This window comes from Lynx canadensis, chromosome E1, assembly GCF_007474595.2.
Source record: "Lynx canadensis isolate LIC74 chromosome E1, mLynCan4.pri.v2, whole genome shotgun sequence".
In the NCBI taxonomy this organism is placed as follows: Eukaryota; Metazoa; Chordata; class Mammalia; order Carnivora; family Felidae; genus Lynx; species Lynx canadensis.
This window is the reverse complement of record NC_044316.2, coordinates 29,716,175-29,737,759: the sequence shown is the minus strand read 5'-3', so window position 1 is coordinate 29,737,759 and position 21,585 is coordinate 29,716,175. Positions and strand designations below refer to the sequence as shown.

General features: G+C 40.6%; 1 protein-coding gene across 1 annotated transcript in view; it reads left to right on the top strand.

The window, feature by feature from the left end:
* ANKFN1 (ankyrin repeat and fibronectin type III domain containing 1) overlaps nucleotides 1-21,585 on the top strand; it is a 241,738-nt gene that overhangs the window by 172,315 nt on the left and 47,838 nt on the right. Inside the window, exons 8-12 of the mRNA XM_032591208.1 lie at nucleotides 487-577; nucleotides 5,938-6,045; nucleotides 14,135-14,234; nucleotides 14,544-14,676; nucleotides 15,140-15,256. Of these exons, the coding sequence (XP_032447099.1) occupies nucleotides 487-577; nucleotides 5,938-6,045; nucleotides 14,135-14,234; nucleotides 14,544-14,676; nucleotides 15,140-15,256 (549 nt within the window). The remainder of the gene's footprint in view (nucleotides 1-486; nucleotides 578-5,937; nucleotides 6,046-14,134; nucleotides 14,235-14,543; nucleotides 14,677-15,139; nucleotides 15,257-21,585) is intronic.

Here is a 21,585-nt window from a genome sequence, read left to right as displayed (position 1 = left end):
TAGAAACAATCTTAATGTTCATTGGTAGGGGACTGGTTACATAAATGACAATATTTGCCCACAGTGAAGTACTTACTATGCAGCCCCTAAATGAATGAACCACATCTCTGATGTACTATTATGAAAATACATGCATTGTAACTTCTTAATTTTAAAAGCAAGTCAATCAGCTAATAAAAATGATGGTGACTGCCTCTGGGGAGGGGAAAATAAAGAGAAAGAGGTGAGGAATTGCTGTTTTTGGTAAAACTTGACTTTTAATAATTAGTGTATAATTTGGGGGGGGAAGCTCATAGAAACTGAGAGCACCCCAAAATGTTTATCATTACACATAAATAAATGTGATAGTCAATAAAATCTAGAAAGCTAACGTATGGCTAGTGGATTTCCCAAGGGATCAAGTTGTTCATTGGACACAGGACTCTAGACTAAAGTGATTCAGTAAAATTCCTAATGCATCATTCTCTCTATTTCGATACTTTTCAGGGCCAACAGTATTTTGTTCAAGTCTCGGCTTATAACATGAAGGGATGGGGACCTGCTCAGACCACGACTCCGGCATGTGCCTCGCCTTCCAGTAGGTGGTGGCTGTGAACTCTCTCAAGCCTGGCAACAGGCTCCAACTCCCCCTCCATCCATCCTCCGGACACCACTGCCTTTCCCTCTCCCCACTGCTGGGGACTAACAAAACCTCCTCAGAGTAGCCTCTGGGCCACATAATGAAGGATTCCTCTGCAGAAATGTTCCCTTGGGAGGCAACTCGGTGGAATGAGAGGAGAGGGAATTTGGAACCGGCAAGACCAAATTCAGTACCCATGATACATTTTATTAGCCGCGTGGCCTTCAAAAGTTCCTTAACCTCTCCAAATCTGTAGGAGCCCAATCTGACCTTTCCCAAGACTTTCATGGGGATGTGGGGAATGACAGCAGAGGGAGTGGCCAGCCTGTTCTAGCTCTCCTCTCCTCCTCACTCCCTCACCCACATCCAATTGATAAGAGAATGAGATATTCTTCTGACACAATGTCAGAAAAAGAATCTTTCTTAGTAACAGGCACTCTGCTACCCTCTGCTATAAATATATAATATTTATAGTGGGAGCTGAAAACCCCAACAAAAGCCACTTCTAGTTATTTAAAGATTAGTAACTTATGTCTGGTATATTTGGTAACTCTCTATTAACCAGAAGAAGCATCTCTAAATATATCATATGATAGATTTTTCTGTATAATGAGCCTATTGCTCTGAACTGTGTTTTCATTTTTTAAAAAATCTCCATGAATGTGATAGTTCAAAATGGTATCATATGCTTCTTGTGAGAGTGCAGACTGCTACATCCTTTGTGAGACACAATTTGTCATAATAAAAACATTCGTTTCTTTTTACCCCATAATTACATATCTAGGAATCGAAGCCAAGAAAACAAATGCAGACAGACAATTATGAACAAATATGTGCACTATAGCAATATATTGATATAGTGAAATATTGTGTATGGTAGGGAGAACAAATATCCAATATCAATTCAATGGTTAAATAAAGTATGGTATTTACATATCCATATTATAAAACAAAAGGCAGCCACTAAAAATGGTGTTTAAAAAAAACTTCATTGTGTGGAAGAAACGCTTACTTTGGAAGTTTTATATAAAAACATAATGCAAAATTTTCTAGCACATATTTAAGCTATGAGTTTGATTATTACTAGGAAGGCACGTCTGCACATAACTATCAATATTTGGCAGTGGGTATTTGGGGTATAAGATTATAGACTCTTTAGTTTTCTTTTTTATGTATTTATGTGCTTTTCGTGTTTTAGAACAACCCTTTACCTAGGGCCAAGCACGAATCAGGTGGCATGTTATGGGCTTTCGTCAGTGTCTCACTAAACCCTCACCTCAGTCCTTCACCACTGTTCCTGTCTTGTGGATAAGCACTGTCATCATCTTCTGCATCACTCTGAACATCAGAGCCAACGGTCATTAGACTCATTATATGCTGGACATTAATCTAAGAGCTTTACAGGGATCTACTCATTCAATCTTCATAACAGACCTATTGAGGTGGTTTTATTAGTAGTCTCATTTTACCGGGGAGGGACCTACTAACGTAGAGGTACAGGCATAGAGCCCAACACCACAAAATTAGCAAGCACTGAAGTCAGGTCCAAACCCAGTGGCCCTTGTTCTTAACCACCATGCTGTCCTCCTCTTCTATTAATAAGGAAATTGGGATTCAGAGAGGATGCTGCCTTGTCCGAGGTCACAACTCATATGTGGCTGAGCCAGGATTCAGGCCTGAACTGATTGGACCCATACCACATCTCCTATGCTGTGGGAACTAGTGCCCCATCATCAGGCAGACAAGCAGACTAAGAGCCAGCCAGCCAACCATTCCTGACTGTCACTCCGGGAGTGACGCCAGGTCATACAGGGCCTTGGACCACTGACACCAGAGCTCTCTAAGGCCCCTCTCTGAGTCCCATAGGCATTCAATGATTTAATTATTCCAGTCTTATCTGGACATCTTTCTTATTGTAGACATCAGAAACACAAACTGGGAATGCTGCAAGATTAAGATACTAAGGGAACCAATCTCATTCTAGGAAAAAAAAAAAAAAAGAATATATTTATTATTGTAGACAAAGGGATAGAAGGAACAGAAAATGAAAAAAAAAAAAATGATAGTGTTGATTGACCTGAAGGTGGGACATGGGAACACCTACTCCAAATACAAATTCTGATCTGCATATGGATGCATTTACTTATAAGCATCAGATGTTCCAGTTCTATAAACTTCAAATTCTGTTCACTCTCCCTCAAAGCCCTTCAGGGCTTTCTCCAGAGTGACTAGGACAGTTGTCCAGGACTGGGAAGAGTCACTTATTGCTAATTAACATAGCAAATGGCAACGGTCTCTAAAATGGCCCCATTTGACTAGTAAGGGTATCTGGGAAAGAACTAAAATCCAAACATGCCGTTATAGTTGCTGCAGACATGCCATATCACTTGGAAAAGAACAATATAAGACTCTGCTTCTATTTATAAACAGACTATGACATTGTGATGCAACAGATATCAGTATTCAGATATTTACTAGAGGACAATGTATTCTAACATGACAGAGTAATTGGAAATTTGGTAATATGTTCCAGTAAGCTATAAAACTTTTTTTATATTTTTACAAAAGGCCTTAATGTGTTTTTATAGACTTATGTTATATGGTATGGTACATAATAAGAGAAAAGGACCCAGACAGGCTTGTCTGAGTTACGATCAGGAAAGCCCTGATATCGCCAGTGAATGTAAGCTCTGCATTGTGTTGCAATTGAAGTGTCTCATTACCAGAACACTGAACTGTATTATGTGGCACAATCTGCTCTTTTCCTCCCACACTAAGTTTATTCCTGTCAGGTTCCTGATTTCTTAATATATTTTCAATTTTCTCCCTCATCCCTAAAGTCTCCTATTTTATGTAGTCATCAGAACCTTCCAAACATCTCTGAGAAAAACTCATTCTTTCCAAAAACCTTGGCATCATGTCCAGTGCTCACTTGGGCTGCAATTTAGCATTAGCAATCTTCGAGCTTGAGCTCGCCTCTGATGTAATGGGGCTCGGCGGAAAGAGCCAGCTCCATGTCAGCTCCCCCTGCATCGATGGCAGTATTAACACACATTAGAACGTATTGCTAAGTGCAGGGCCACATAATAACTCAGCCACCCAGGAGTCTTACTCAAGCAAACAACATTACTCATCTTATGAGCACTACAGATGCATTTTTTCAACGGCGGGAACAAACTCAGAATGGCCGTTGGGAATCCATGACAGCAGCATCTATTATCACTGTGCCCTACTACCAGGGATACTGCAAATAAGGCGGAGGATCACTGGGAGTTCACTTCCTCAAACATTTCCAAATTTACCAGTAAAAGCACCTTCCCCAGCCCAGTCTACCTGAACACCATCCTTCTGTTCACAATGCCTCACCAACACCTAACGAGTGTCCCTAATGTGCCCATAATGGTGTTTTACATACGTTGGTTTTCTAAACCTCAAACAACCTTTAAAAAATATTCAAAAACTCACTTTGCAGAGAAGAAACCTGAGGCAAAGAGAAATTAAGTCACGGTTTCTGCCCACAAGGAACAGAGTCTACAGAAGGCACCTATGCCAATTCCCTGTCTCCAGAGTTGACCACAACTAAGCCACACCACACAAACTCCAACCGAGCTCTGACCCTCCTTCCCAAAAGAAACAAAACAAAACAAAAGAAAACGTGTCCACAGCATAAGGAAAGGAGCACTATATGGAGGGCCATGTAACTACATTATGGGCCTGGCTACGCCCCCAGATAAGCTGAGTAACATAGAATTGGAATGGTTCTCTCCAGGCCTCCGTCTTCTGAGAGGTAAAATGGAGAAGGACACATGGGGAAGGGTAGGAAGCAGGAAGGATTCAAAAATGTCTGAGGTCTCCTTCTTCACAGAGAATCATGTGATAGGGTGAGAAATTATGTTTCCATACTCGCTACTCAGGGAGTTAACTCTTCCTCAGAGAATTCCCTTCTTTCTAAGTTTATGATTAGTTATGACTGACATAATGCCATTAACAGGCATTGTACTGGGTACCTAATAAACCTCTCATTTAGTCCTCACAAAAAGTCCTGTAAGGTAGGTGCTATGTTCATTTTTCACATTACAGAGTAGAGGCCTTGTCAGCATAAGTAATGTGCCCTACAGATACTGAACCAGGAGTCCAAAGAGCCAGGAGTCACACGCAGGTTTTTCTGACTCCAGAACCTGTGTTCTTTCCAACTGTGCTGTACTACTAGGCCGTGGATGGACCAATGGTTATCTAACTTTGACCATCAGGACATCTGCTTAACTTTCTGAACAAGGCAGACTCCATATTTTAAAATAAACCTGGGGGGAGAGAATTTGAAACGCATTCAATTAGAATTGAAGCCTCAGATACACTTATGAACTAACTGGCCTTACTAGAAAAGAATGACTAGCATTTTTAGAGAAAGTATTTCAACCAAGAAGTGCTTTAAGTTGTTGCTTTTAAAAGGTTCAGAAAGTAAAACTGAGTGGATAGTGAGAAGATGGGATGGACTATGAAATGACAGACCTGCTGAAAAAAAAAAAAATCAGAGTCGGAGACAGCAGAATTACAATCTTGACATTAGTCCCGTACGGGTTATTACTCTTGATATCATTATAGCCAAATGGAATGAAAATAGAAGGGGGAGAAAAATCTCAGTGGGTATTGCAATTTAAATTTGCCATGTAAGCTAATACTGTATATTTAGAGACTGAGCAGACAGGGTGGTTGGTGGCTCAGAGTATGTACAGGGGCTGCTGTGCCAGCTAACCAAAGCAGACATTCATTAGAGCGAAATGTAGATTTCCATTTCTTGGCATCTGACATGGGCTCTTTCCTTGGAAAGAAATGTCAATTTGGCCAAAAGTGTGAAACCTACAATAAAAGCATTGGGACTGTGGATTTCGTCTAGTCTGCACATTCCCACCCCTTTCTTTCCTACTGTGGAGATCCAGGTGCCATTTGGGGTGCTGAGTGGAGAGGTGGCAGGGGAACTGATTAGGACCCGGGATGCTGAAAGGAGGGTAAGGAGCTGGGGAGGAGAAACCGGACTCCCAGATTCCCTGTTTTCTTTTGGCTTTCAGTCACCATTTTCTCTTGCCCTAAAACTGCCCAACACACACACACACAAAACCCAACCACAATTACTGTTTTGCACAGGGCCCTGAACAATGGCAGCTGCAAACCCTTGGCACTGACTGCCAGCTGTGCGAGTGCCAGGTGCTCATCCAGAGTCTAGGGGAAGTGTGAGCAGAGCCCAGCTCCTGAGGCAGCGCCTCCGGGGAGAGGCCTCCTTGCTTTAAAATTTCATTCTGTTTGTTTCTTTTGTTCAATAGACTGGAAAGACTATGACGACAGAGAGCCCAGACACAAGGGACAGAGTGAAGTTTTGGAAGGTCTGCTGCAGCAGGTCCGAGCCCTTCATCAGCATTATAGTTGCCGGGGTAAGGATAAAAATCTGCGCTGGGCCATCGACTGAGGTCTCGGTGGCGCCGGTAATTTTAGCAGTTTCCTAACTGGGTCATACCTTCTCATTCATCAGGGAGAGAGAGATATTAATATTTGTACATCTGGAATCACTTTACAGCACTATCTTGCTTTAACCCTTCAGAAGAGACTTCCCTCTCCTTCATTCCCTTCCTTTCTTTCTGTCTTACCCTCTCTCTGTGCAAACAGTTTGAAAAAAAGCACAAGAAAAACAGCAGCTGCCACCAGTTCCCTTCCCTTTGAGTTGTCCCTTCACAAAACTCCTCAGTGTCCCAGGTCTTTGAGATATTCACCCTCAAACTTTTCAGTCCCCAGGAAAACTCCATGAGCATCCCTGAGGAAATTTAGCCAATTTTTAACAGCAACAAGAAACCTTCGTGTATATTTGTAATAAAGCTTACAATGCAATTTCACATCCACGGTCTCTTTTTCATCCTCATGCTGGCAGTTACCACTAAAGCTAAGTGACTTGACCAAGGTCACACTGCCAGGAAAAGACAGAATCAAGATTCTGACCTAGGTTTTCTGTCTCTAAGTGCAATCTTCTTGCCATACCTCATTTGTGTCCCCCACCTTTACCTTTAGGACTGGGCACTGATGTTGATTGATCTCACCCTGAATTTTAATCGTCCCCTGTACTACTACTTAGGAGAAAATTGAGCACACATCTCCAGACCTGGCCAACTACACCCAGAAAATCTCTCAGAAGCTTTTAAAAACTTCTCTCCTATTTGGGCTATTCAAATGGGACAGGGTCAGGTTTCTGATCTGTGTAATGATTCGTGGAGCAGGCACTTAGTTTTATTTGGAGAATTAAAGCCTCCATAAAGTTTTCGTTTTCCATGCTCCTTCACCCATCAGATCCCAACTGCATTGCACTCTCCAGATTCAGGGCACTGCTGGGCCAGCTAGGTAAGAAATCCATGGCTGAAACTAAGAGATGCAACTGAGTTTGGACTAGGTATAAAAAGTCATACTTAGCATTAGCAAAAAGTGAGTCCCAATTACTGTGTAACAACAGAGCTCTTCAGAAATGTTGGCTTTAGCTAGCAATGAGGACAAGTGTTTGTAAGAAAATAATATTCTTTTAATGAGTGGTTCATTAGAAAATGTAAATATGCATGTTTGAGAAGGAAACTCAAATGAGTTTCGTTCCCAGATCTGAAGGAAAACTTTACCCAGACCATGGCCTTAAAGATTCCACACTGACCAAAGTACACTCAGTTCTCAGAGCTCATTTAACCAGGCCAGGCATCATTTAGGTTCCTTTCTCTCTTCTTCCTCTCTCTCCATCATTCCCCTGCCCATTGGTTCTTGTAATGGCAGGCGAAGGTAATAAAGCAACTGGATAGATGATTCTTTGTAATTCATAAGCCACTTTGTGTTTAGTCTTTACCAGGGGAAGAAAGCTAAAACTACTCACGAGAATGAGAGGTAGTTTTTTTTGTTTTTTTTGGTTTTTTTTTTTTTAATATTATCTGAGGATTTAGATGCTCTCCCCATTACTGTTGGGTAACTATCTAATAATCAAGAAATAAATTATCTAGACAGCCCAATTATTTCAATAGTTTCCATTTAACTTTCAGCATGTATATGCTTTTCCCCCACAGGGATGTAAATATGCAGACAGTGTCAGGAAAAATTTAAGTAAGGCATAAACAGAACTTCCCAAAAAGGAAAAAATATTTTTTATATTGAAATGTACTGTAGACACTTAAACAGTACCCAAAGTATTCCAAAGAACAGTGGTTGTATAAGATGCTCAGCTGAAAAAGTCTCTGGTCAGTAAGTTTGGAAAATGTTGCATTATACATCCCTTTCCTGGAAATGTAAAATCGATATTACAATAGTAAAGACTCTAATAAAGAGACATTTTGAATTTGGTTAACCAAGCATTTTCCAAACTTATTTGCAAAGTCATTGTATAACTTTTTTCACAGAGTTAGTATTCCAAGACATGGACTTTGGAAAATGCTGACCTACAATATGTTAAGATAAAGGAAATTACCTCACCCACAAAAAAGGAATGATTTTAAGATAATTTAACATTACTCTAAGCCTAGAAGGATAAACCAAGGATAATTAGGTATTACATACAGAAAACTACAAAACTGTTATTTAAAATATTCAACTACAGGGCTCCTTGGGTGGCTCAGTCAGTTAGGCATCTGACTCTGGATTTCGCCTCAGGTCATGATCTCATGGTTTGTGAGTTCGAACCCCATGTTGGGCTATGCTGACAATGCAGAGCCTCCTTGGGATTCTCTGTCTCCCTCTCCCTCTGCCCCTCCCCTGCTCATGCTCGCTTGCTCTCTCTCTCTCTCCTCTCTCTCTCAAAATAAATAAATAAACAATAAAATACTCAACCACATTGAGATCTGTGTGGTTGAGTGCATGTCAAATTTATAGTTAGAAAAAATAATTAGTTCAAATCCCATTTCTACTACTTACGAGCTCTGTATCCCTGAGAAAAGCATTGGATCTCTCTGAGCCATAGCTTCCCCATCAGAAAAATCAGGATGACAGTATTTATCTTTCAGGATTGTTATGGGGATTAAGTTAAATAATGTACTAAACTCGCCTGACATAGTACAGGCACTCTGCAAACTCTAGCTTGTTTTCCTTCCGTTGCTCTTCCAGATGAAGAATGGAGTCTCTCTTTATCTCTTTATTGATAAATCCTAGAACTAACATGTAATCACTGACTCCACTGTAATGAGCCTGGAGTACTCAGTAAGTACACAGCATATTCCAAATGTGGAATTAATAATAAAACAACCCTTCTCCTACCAAAGCCTCACATGGGAGATACCAAAACCCACATTGATTTCTGTATTTTGGCTAAAGTGGCTGCAGTTAATCTGCATGTTCAGGACTGGGATGCAAATTCAGTGGAGATGTTGAGCAGCCTTTATTATTCACACAGTTTATGCCCTGGCATAATGAGTTAGAAAGAAGCCAGTTGTGTTCATCATAGCAATACCCTGTGGGAGTGAATTTCAGTTATCCAATTTTTCAAGTGGCACACATTAATTGAAACACTGCCTACTATGTGTCAGGTGCTAGACATATCAGTATGAATAAAATAAACTCCCTATGTTCCAAGCACTTAAAAGCTAAAGAACTAATGCATTCGGAGTCCAGAAAACTGAACACTGTTCCAGAGTCCTGAGCTACACAGAGCCAGAAGCCAGAGTAGAAGCCACTCTATCAGTGACTCAGTGTGTCAGTATAGACCCTGAATCAGTCAAGATGAGCTATAATATGCTGCAATAACCAAATGACCCCCCCCCCAAATATTTATTTCTCACCCAAGCTGTATGTCTACCACTGGTCAGCTGAGGGCTGTCCTTCTGTGTTGTCATCATCCTTTCTCTAGAAATATTTGTCTGCACCCTGGGAGAAGGAAAAGGAACACTTGAATGTCTCATATGGACAGGACTTTATGTATGTCACTTACACTCAAAACTCATCGGCCAGAATTGGCCACATGGCCACACCCAACCACAAGGGTTCCAAAAAGTGAAATTCTGTCATGTCCCAGAGTGAGGAGACCTGGAATACTTAACATTTGCATGGGCCCCTTTCCCAGATAGTAGGAGCATTTCTCAGTTTTCTTCTTCCTTTTTCAGTCTAATCTTCATTTTAATTTACATTATGTATGACTATAATGTGAGAGTTATCTTAGCATAAACAGCTAAGATCATGGATTAGCGGGGTTCAAATTCAGACTAGACATTTACTAGCTGTGTGACCTTGAGCAAGTTACCTAACCTCTCTAGACCTCATTTTTGCTCACCTGTAAAATGCAGTAAGAATTATACATACTTGCCAGCCACTGTTTAAGGATTGAATGACTTTAAGTAAGTAAAGCACTTAAGAGCTTTATTACTTAAAAAAAAGCAATTCCTCCCATTCTCCATTTTCTATTTCCCAAAGACTCCATTCTTTTAGCCAGTTCTTTTGATATTTTCTTCATATCTCTAAGTAACATTTATATTGCTGATTCTTGATGTGTTTTTAATTTGAGGCATTAGCTCACGAAGATGATTTTTTTCCTTCCCCCCTCTTACACATTCATCCTCCTACCCTTCATCCTCCTAACATATTTCTATTGTAATTTTAGTAAGATCAGTATTTATTGCTCACATTATAATGATCACTTAACTCAATGACTGTTTCCCTTTCCTGGATAACTTTTTGTTTTCCCTGTCATTAAAAGAGTCCTCTTTCATTGTATGTTTGCTTGTTTTTCTATGTGGTCACAACTAGTTAATCCCCAAGCTTTTCTCCAGTTGTATCAATTTTCTCTCAATACAATCAAATATATTAGTACTGTTTCAACTACATCTTCTTAAAGAAACCTCTCCTAGAGCCCTCTGAACTGCTCCAATCTAGACTGGTTGCTGGCTGCCTGTGTCCAGTGCACAGCTGGCACCCTGGGAGGTCCTTTCACCACCATATTGAGGAGTCTTCTGGCCACCCTCCAATACTGGATTGCTTCTTTCTGTATCCCATGTCTTAACTTTTTCTTAGCCCTTCATTTTGGTGGAGCCCTTACTCTAGTCATTTCCTGAGAGGATTCTTGGGAACTAAATTTTAGATACACTCCGTGTCTAAAAATGCATTTGTTCTACTTACCACTCACTTAAGGATAGAATTCTTTTATTTTTTTTTTAATGTTTATTTATTTTTGAGAGACAGAGACAGACAGAGCACCAGTGGGGGAGGGACAGAGAGAGGGAGACACAGCATCCGAAGCAGGCTCCAGGCTCTGAGCTGTCAGCACAGACCCCAATTCCGGGGGCTCAAACCCATGAACCAGGAGATAATGACCTGAGCCGAAGTTGGACGCTCAACCGACTGAGCCACCCAGGGGCCCCAAGGATAGAATTGTTGGTTGAAATAATTTTCTTTCAGGTTTTGAAGGTGTTGCTTTGTTCTTTTCTAGCTTTCAGTGCTGAGAAGTCTGATGTCATTCTGACTCCAGAGGTTTTATAGGGTACCGATGTTGTTGTTTTTCTTCTCTGGAAGGTTTTAAATTTCTTTTTATCTTCAGTACTCTAAAATCTGTTTTTATGTTTTCTTCATGTCTCCATGTCACATGTTTATATTCTAATTCTTGATTTTTTTTTTTAGTTGAGGCATTACCTAAGGAAGGATGATTTCTCTTTTTGTTCCCTCCCTGCTCTTAATTGCACATTACAATTGCTACCCCTCATCCTCTTAATATATTTAATAATATAAAAAAATAATATAAAAATATAAAAAATACCTTAGTGTGGATGTATTGTAGTCTGTTGGGCTGGCCCTTTCAATGTGGAAAGTTACCCCCTTCAATTATGGGGCCTATTCTTAATTATTTCTCCCCTTCTTTTTTCTCTGCTCCCTCCTACTAGAACTCTTAGTCTGGTGTTGAACCTTCTAGGTTATCCTGTTAATATTTCTTTTTCTCTTTTACTTTTACATCCCCATGGCCTTTTGCTCTTTCTCAGAGATTTCTGCAACCTCATTTTCTAAGCCTTCCATTGGGTTTTTCAGTTTTTGATAGTATGTTTTTAATTTCCAGTGCTCTCTTTTATTCTCTGAATGTTTCTCTTAGAAACTTCTATCCTTTTTATAAGGCTGCAATGCCTCTGCTTATCTTTAAGGCTACTAATAATAGGCTTTGTTTCATTTTGTATTTTCTTCTCTCAGCATAGTCTCTCCTCTGAATTGCCCTTTTATTTCTTTGGTTTGGGCCTCTGTTTTTCCTGTTAGATGCTTTTCACAACTGCCTGGTGATCCTTGGATGTTTACTGAGACTTAAGAGAAGAGAGCTTAGTAGCTGTTAGGAAGCTCTGAGTACATGGATAAAGTTCTTTATTTATAGGCTTCACTGTAGAGTGATCTGGCATGGCCTTTTTTAAAAAATTTTTTATTTAATGTTTTTTTTTTTTTTTTTTTTGAGAGAGAGAGAGAGTGAGTGGTGGAGTGGCAGAGAGAGAGAGGGAGACACAGAATCCGAAGCAGGCTCCAGGCTCCAAGCTGTCAGCACAGAGCCTGATGCAGGGCTTGAACTCAAAAACCGCGAGATCGTGACCTGAGCCAAAGTCAGACGCTTAGCCGACTGAGCCACCCAGGTGCCTGGCATGGGCTTTTCTTTAGGAAACCATTGAAAGCAATGTCGGAAGCTTTAAGTGGATTCTCTTAGTCTGGTCAGAGTCTCCAGAAAGTTTCCTCCAGTGTCCTTTCCGGAGGGTGTAAGTTTGAACACCAGGGTTCTGAGAGCCCAATGGGAAAATCATCTGTATGGAAATGTTCATTTAATCACTTGTTTTGGATACAGTACTATTCTCCCACCCCCATTTTTAACTGTACCCCATGTCTCCCACTCTAGAAACCAAATTTTATGCTTTTCAGAGAATAAGCCACTAGAGCTTTTTTCTAGAGTGGGGAAGGGGTATTTGTCCAGCTATGCAAGTTAGAGGAGATCTAGAAGTCCAACTGCTTTTTAAACAGACTTCAACAAATCCCTCTGATTTTAGCTCCACACTTATCCCCAACTTCCAGCAGTATGTGGTGCCCAAGGGGTGAATCAGGTTACTTCTCAGCCTCCTCCACTGCTGGCTTAGGACTCATCTTTCTCAAGTCTGCTAAATCCATCTGTCCATCTGCTTTCCAGCTACCAAGTTCACTTGCTTTTCTTTCCTTTTCCATCTCTTTGTCTCTATAGATTTATGGAGTTTCCTTTTTATTTTTTAATCTCTTCACTCTGGTTTTAGTGAGATTTTAGGAGAGAGTAGCATGTGATGAGTATGTTCAATATGCTGCCTATAACCGGAAGTCCCAGCAGCATTTTCAAGCACGCTATGACCAGCCAAATTCATGTTTAAGTCAGAAAAAAAAAAAAATGTTTTGCTTTGTTCTGCCAGGAATAACCATTACCAGCACTAGCTTGAAGCTGGCATGAATGTCTGTCAGTCCACTTATTCCCAGCTGTTCCTATAGGATCGTAAGCAGAGCCACACTGGGCCTCAGCCGTGGGCCATCCACCCAGGTTTCCATGCCTAACAGCAGTGATGTAGATGATATTCTTACCCCAGTGACATGTCTGTCAGAAGTTTGGTGATGACCCCAACAACCTCAGCTTCCCTCCATTACACAGAACACGAGGACTGAAATTAGTGATCTTTTCACTCAGCTCCACGCAGTACTATTTGTAAAGACTACTAGGAGAAGTCTGCAAGTTTTATCAGTGAAATCTCCAGGTTCTAAGTAGAAGGGGTGACCAGAAGCAGCAATGGATAATTTGCTCACCAAATGTAGCCACAGAGCCCTGTATGTTGTAGGGTACTAACAAATATTTGTTCAGTAAATTAACATCTCAGTTTTTCTCAGCACTGGCTCTTTTATCTTGGGCAACCTATTTTAACCCTCTTAGTCTCTGTTTCTTCTTCTGAATAGTACTGATGATAATCATAACCTATGCCTACAACTAGTAGTGTGAGCCAACATATATACACTGGGGAAGATTGCCCCAGAATGCTAGCAGTGGTTGTACTAAAATGGCAACATGATATGGGTAGAGTTTTGTTTTTTTTAATCTGTTCTCCAAACTTTTTGTATTAATTGTACAGTGAAAAAAAATGTAATGAAATGTGTGAACTAACAAGAAGAGCTTTGCCAGCATTGAGAAAACATGTGGATATTAAAGGCAATGGGAGGAGGCAAAGGGTTTGACTCCATTTCTTTTTATCCCACATTATAATCAATTGCTCATCAGGAAAATATAAGCAAAATGCCGAAGGGGTCCCCCTCGAGTTATAAATGTTACTCATCTCCAACATTTTTGAGGAGCTGATTATTAATTGAGTTAACCACTAGCAACTCAAGATATAAAAGCTTTTTGTAAGAATGAATGAGTTGGATCCACATGAAACTGAGGATAAGCAACACTGAGGGGACAGGGGAGAGGAAGGCAGGACGGAGGGAAGAAGATACTGGGAGTGTTATTACTCTGCCAATGGAGTTTATACTCTATTTTTTTTTTTTTCGGTGTTTCAGAAACTTCAAAATTACAAACCACAGGCCGCAAGCAGTCAGTCTCAAGGAGCCTGAAACACCTATTCCATTCCTCAAATAAGTTTGTGAAGACCTTAAAACGGTGGGTCCTATGCAGGTTTTCCAGGAAGTCTTAACTTCGCAGGAATCGGCTGGTTTGGGTTCTAAGTATAAACTCGGTAGAAACTTCCTTTTTGTTATGAAAAGTAGGAGATTCACTTTCTCCTGAGAATTTGGGCAAGATAGTAACTTCTGTGAGTACTAGTCTGTGACCATGTCATACCTAGCAAGACTGTGCTCATAGTTATATTAAATGATCTTTTATCACATGCAAAAATATATGTTTCCATGATTCAAGCTTGGTAGAGGAGACTCTTGAAGACAATTTTTTTATTTTGCTTTTTCTTTTTAGAGGACTCTACATAGCTGTTATATTTTATTACAAAGACAATATGTTAGTCACCAATGAAGATCAAATACCGATTGTTGAAATTGATGACTCTCACACCAGTTCCATTACACAGGATTTTCTGTGGTTCACAAAGGTATACTGAGTTCTGACTTCATTTTGCACCAATGTTTCTGTGCATAAATCTCTGAAAACTTTGTTGGGGAGTCTCCAGTGATCAAAGTATTGGGGTGGGAGGAAATTATCTCAAAGGTCTTCTTTCTGCCCTGATATGCCCTATGCCATAAAAAATGCCAAAGTAGCATCTACATTACATTTTCAAAGCAAAGAAGCTTGCATTCTGTCAGATTGTGTCTCCACTATTCTGAGTTATAGGATCATTTGGCAAAGACTAAATTGTGGATCTGACTATTTCATTAACATTCAGATCTTTTTCCAATTGGACAGAGATCAAAAAGTTGTTTTGCATGTATCTGAAAATGGACTGCAGAACAAACATCAGGGGTCAGGTTTCCTTTTCCCTGCTTTTTGCTTTGATGCCACAACCTAAATCATGTACTGGCTTGGATGATGATATGACCTCGTGACTTCTTTTGCAGCTGTCTTGTATGTGGGAAGATATAAGGTGGTTGAGGCAAAGCGTACCCATCTCCATGTCCTCATCCACAGTGCTGCAAGCTCGGCAGAAGATGCTCGCAGCAACAGCCCAGCTACAGGTGAGAGGCCAGGTTTCAACTCATACTGCAAGGAAATCTTAGAAAAACTCGACCAGTTCAGGTACCAGGCCCACCTGGAAAGGAAAAGGATGGGCTCCTTTCTCCTCCAGATCCCTAAGCATATGAAGGCTTCTGAGGCAGTCTGAGATGCACTCAGCTCATGTAGGGAATCTGTGCCTTTGGCAATTTTCTGGACGAGGGGCAAGGGTCTCTCCTGAAGAGTCTAGGAGTGACCCCCCTAAACAAGATGTGAGACTTGACTTCTGGGTTTGATATTAATCATTTCTCCTTTCTGAGCCTCAGTTTTATCACTTGCAAAATAAGAGGAGTTTGACTGGATCACCTGACAAACGCTTGCTGCTCTGTTAGTGCATAGAGATGGAAAAAGAGACCAAAAGATATTTTGAGGAGTTTCTTGGCTTGATCTTCTGTTAAAGCACAGGAATTTGCATACATTTTTGCTTACTTTAAAAAAAATAAGAAGAAGAAAGAAAACTCTTAGAAGCTTAACTTTAATTCTGAATTTATTCATCCTTCCATATTATTAACCCAATCAGACCAGGTCCCCAAGCCCTGCAAGAATTATTTGTAGGCTACAGAGCCTCTCCTAGAAATTACACTGAATTTTAACCACGGTCTTCTGGGATTTCCTTTCATTGTCTTCTGGTATTAGCTGAATTTGTGGTTCTTAGCTACATGGAATTGGAGTCTTTAAGAGATCACTGAGCCTTTAGCAGTGATCGGTATTTCCCTACAAAACTGTCAGTTACATAAACCCCAGAAATACACGTAACAGGAATCTATGTAAGCTGTGTTTGGCCAGGCCATACTAGCCAAGGCATAAAAATAGGATCATAACAACAAAAAAATATTTCTGTGGCTCCACCCCCACCAGCAATTACAGGAACTTCATTTCTTGACCCACACAATACTAACAATTCAACCACCTGAAATAGTAATAATTACTGTGTTGCTATTATAATTCTGAAAGGCAACTCTTACTCTTTCTGTGCTATACTCCACTGCAGAGGCAGGTTATTATCTTGTGTGTTCAGCAGCCTCAGAGATTTTAGCAGTGTTTTCAACTTCAACACACTCTTGACTTCAAAATCTTCTTCAACCCAAGGGGAAGTTCTTGGAGCTGGGCCATGATGACTGTACCGAATTCAAAGCTCCCCTTCCTGGGGCACCTGAGTGGCTCAGTCGGTTAAGTGTCCAACTTCAGCTCAGGTCATGATCTCTCAGTTCGTGAGTTCAAGCTCACATCAGGCTCTGTGCTGACAGTGTGAAGCCTGGGGCCTGCTTCGGATCCTGTGTCTGTCTCTGCCCCGCCCCCACTCACACCCTGTATCTCTCTCTCAAAAATAAACAAACATTAAAAAATAATAATAAAGACTTAAAAAAGAAAAAACGTTTATTTATTTTCGAGACAGAGAAAGACAGAACATGAACAGGGGAGGGTCAGAGAGAGAGGGAGACACAGAATCCAAAACAGGCTCTAGGCTCTGAGCTGTCAGCACAGGGCCCGATGCAGGGCTCGAACTCACGGACCACGAGATCATGACCTGAGCCAAAGTTGGGTGCTTAACCAGCTGAGCCACCCAGGCACCCCAAGACCTTTTTTAAAAAAAGCTCACCTTCCTTTCATCACTGACCAGCTTGAGTGAGAACAAGCCACTGTACCTGAAACTGTTCTTTTCTTAGGATAAAGCTCATTCCCAGGAGTCTCCTTGGTATCAGTCAAGTTCTTTCTCAGGAGATTCAGACACCTCAATGGACTCTCTATTAACCCACCATATAGCCCAGACATGCTTGGATCACAGACTGAACAACTTTTCAAATAGGGTTCTTCATTCCTAGAACACATTCATCTGGTATCAGTAACATGAGAAGGATATGGCTGTCATAGCCAATGCAGCTAGATGCTGAAGGGCTAGAGAGAAGCCATGATGACCAGTGTGCCCCTACTCAATTAGTCTCATTGAAATGGCTCTTGGATTTCCCTGGCCCCCCGATATATATATTTTATAATTCATCAACCCCCTTCTGATATCATTTCCTGTTTTGTCCAGCTTAGATTCCTTGGCCCATCCTAATTATTCCCTTGAAAATACTCTAAATTTCTGGCCACTGTCTCCCCCGTATTATTTATTTGGAAAAATCCAAGCCTGGATGAATCCAACAAGCCTACACTGGAGTACTTGCACATTGCTGCATAAAAGTCACCATAAAAGGGGGCTGACTGAGGGGCGCCTGGGTGGCTCAGTCGGTTGAGCATCCGACTTCAGCTCAGGTCATGATCTCACGGTTTGTGAGTTTGAGCCCTGCATCGGGCTCTGTGCTGACAGCTCAGAGCCTGGGGCCTGCTTCTGATTCTTTGTCTTCCTCTCTCTCTGCCCCTCACCCACTTGTGCGCTCTCTCTCTCAAAAATAAACATTTAAAAAATATTTTAATAAATTTAAAAAGGGGGGGCTGACTGGTTTTTTAATTAAATTCATGGCTGCAATTCTCACATATAACTAGTGATCATATTCTGTTTCTCTACTAATTTCACTTTCACCAACTATAAGGGAACTATTTAAAAACCTGCTTTCTCTTGCACCCCTATCCCTTCCCTATAATCTCCATCCCCATATCAGGTGATGATTTTACTGTATAATTCATTAAGAAAAAAATAAATGGGAATTCTTTTCCTACCAGCAAGTTGAAAAGCCTCCTGGCATTAACCCCACTTTCTCTTTCATCCCTCCTATTACAAAAGTACTGGTTGGATAAATAAATGTATTTGTCTCTCCAACCCCTGGACTCCAAAGATCACACTTGGGGGTATTCTATTTTACCAGAAAGAAAAAGGAAATAACAGAAATGTATCTCATGCCATAGTTACCACCTGAATAATTCACCAGCCCTGCATAGTGACCAGTAAATAGTACTCAGTAAATAGTTACCCTTTACAGCACCCATCAAAAGCCAGAAGGCCAGAGCACTGCTATACTGCTATGCATTCCCTTCTCTTCACATTTCTATTTGCCTGGTTATTCAGCTGGGGTCACTGTCATCTTTTTTATTTTTTCTTTTTGTAGGACCTCTTGCCCAAACTATTTGCTGATCTTTAGGATGAAAGTGTCTGAAAATAGTGAAATCACTTTTTATTTTTAGGCAGTGGGGAGGGAGTAACAAGGCAGAGAAACATTTCAGAAGAGGAAGAAAACTGAATGTGGGAAAACTGCTACTTAATATTTTAGGTCTCTTTGCTAATCTAACATTTTTTACAATGTTATGAGGAAAGTAAAAAAGTGTGGGGCACCTGGGTGGCTAAATTGGTTAAGCGTCTGACTCTTGCTCTCCATTCAGGTCATGGGTCTTGTGGTTCATGAATTGAAGCCCCATGTTGGGCTCTGCTCTAAGAGTGCGGAGACTGCTTGGGATTCTCTCTCTGCCTCTCTCTCTCTCTGCCCCTTCCCTCTCTCTGCCCCTTCCCTGCTCACACTATCTCTCAAAAAAATAAAATAAAAACTTTTAAAAACAGCTTGATTGGCATCAGCCATACATAAATCCTGTGGTCCTACCTCTGGTTTATTTCACTGTGCCGTCCTCCCCTTTCCAGCATCACAGCCACTGCCTGATTACTCCAGTTATATCAAAAGCCTCCAAAGCTATGCTCCAGCTTCCAGTGTTAATACTCTCCAATCCAGCCTCCACACTTCTGCCAGGGTAGCCAATAAGAGATTCTGGCCTGACTCATACTCTTTCAAGAGTGGTTCAGACATTTTATCACGGCACACAAAGGCCTTTGTTGCCATCTTCCCTTCCCTCCTATTTCCACAGCATACTGACTTACCTTTATCACAGGGCATACCAAACACTGTGCACCAGGTGCCTTGTGTTCCAATTTCTTCCCTATAGTGAAGTCCTTTAATACGTAATAATAGGCAATAATCATGAAACAACAACTTTCATTTATTTCACAGAATACATGCCAGCCACTGTGATAAGTGCTTTACAAACTATATCTCATTTAATCTATACCACACCCTAATGAGAATGTAGTATATTTTTTAAGTTTATTTATTTAGTTGAGAGACAGAGACAGTGTGAGTTGGGGAGGAGCAGAGAGAGAGGGAGAGAGAGAGAATTAAGCAAGCTCCAGTTCAGAGTCCAACACGGGGCTCAAACTCACAAAACTGTGAGACCATGACCTGAGCCGAACCCAAGAATCGGACACTTAACCAACTGAGCCATGCAGGTGGCCCAAGAATGTAGTATTATTGATATTCATTTGACAGATGGTAAAACTGAGCCCTAGAAGGGTTAAACAACTTGCCTAAGGTTACACTAATAGGAAGTAGCAGAGTCTGGATACAAATCCAGATCTGTATAACTCTAAAGCCTACATTCTTTCCAATACTTCATCATCTTATTATGTGTTCATTTACAAAAAGCAGACAAAAAGTTTAAATAGAAGAAATTATCCACATTATAGTTTAAAAAGAAAAAGTAGTCTATTCTGTATCATTTGGAGCCTATTTAGGAGAAGTGGTCTTAGATTTTATTTGAAAGGAAGTAAAGTAATTAACTGATTAATATTACCTAAGCAGGAGGAAAGACAATTACCTGTCAGCATTTGGATTTAAAAAAAAAAAAAAAAAAGATGAGAAGACCTGTAAGTGGCCAACACCCCACACTGTTTTTCCCACCCTTAGGAAAATGACAGAGTCCCCAAGAGGCAGAAGTTTACATTGCTCTTACATTGAGGGGTATCCAAACTACTTATCCTCAAAATACAGTAATCATCTGACACTATAGATTGGGTTACATTAAACTTTCTTCCTCCGTAGCCTTTAGAAATGAGTACTAGTGAGTAAAAGCCAGGTAACAACTTATGAATACCATGTCTTTTTCATTTTTCAAGGAGGGGGATAAAGCTTTCCCCATAATTTTACTCTCCTTTTCCAGGCCTTCATATCTCTACTCTGGATTTCCTTCAACTTCCCATGTCACCCGAAGCTGAATAAAGTTCTCTAAATAGTATGCATCTGTCTAAGGCTTACTGATAGTCCTGTAATGTGTTCTGGTTATAACCTAGATGCATTCCTATGGGCCATCAGGTGGTTTTTATTCCTCGTTAACTTGTAGGAATCTCAGGGTTCCCAGATCTCCCAATCTTGACTGCATAGCATCAAAGGTATTAAGATGATTTGGTTTTCCTTTAGGTCCTAAAGAATCCCAAATTTGCCCTTGTGGAACACAGATTTATTTATTTTCACAAGGATATTCTGCTTTGAAATTGGGCTCTCCCAAGCTAGCCATCCAACCCAATTTGATGTCAATAAAGAATTTCAGAAAGACTTTTAGTGCTTTCTTATTCAAACTATTGGTCAGCATATCCAAAGCTGATGGTGAAACACTGATGATAACTCTGCTTAAATGAAATAACTCCCTCAATCAATGAATCCCCACCAGCTATGGTCCAAAATAAACAATATTTTCCAATATCCTAATGATAAAATGTTAATTCATTCAACAAAGAGTTATCAAGCTATTACTATGTGCCAGGCACTGTGCAAGGAACCCAGAGACACACAAATGAAACAAACATTATTTCATGACCTGAAGTCAATATGCAGGAAAGCAGGAAAGCTAGAGTCACGCTAAGACATAAGTTTGTATGGGAAGCAATAGGAGACAAAAGAAGGGATCGTAAATTCTGAGAGATTTGGGAAAGTTCTCCCAGAAAAAATAAAACCTTGGTGGAGTCTTGAAAATGAGTAAGTATAAGTCAGGGTGAGATTCCAATTAGAGGAGTAAAGAAAACCCATACCCTAACTTGTATGAAGCTTGGGAGTTTGCAAAATACTTTGTCAGGCATTGTTTGACTTAATCCCCCAGACAATCCCTAAGGTAAGGATTAGCATAAGGGGTGACTCCTAATTTTAGATGATGAAACTCAGGGCCAAGAGGGTAAATAATTCTTCAGGAGTCTGAGAGTTAATGAACAGCAGGCTGCCCTGAAACCTAACACCCGTGTAACTGAAGGCTCAGCAGCAGTAGCTTGCTGGAGCCAACTTGTACTGGCTCGGGACAGCCAACTGTTAAAGATTCAGGAATTCTGAAAACCTGTTGTCAAACTCTTGGAAGCTTTAAATTGGCCAGCATCAGTGGGAGCATTTACACCACAGAAATTGGCATATGCTATAAATCAGGCCTTCTTTTTTGTGACAGCCAGTTTACTAGTTTATTTACCAGTATTACTTTGCAGCAAGCTGCCTATATATAAAACTGTAATACTACAGAGGACAGGATTGAAAGCCTTACCCAATTACTTCTC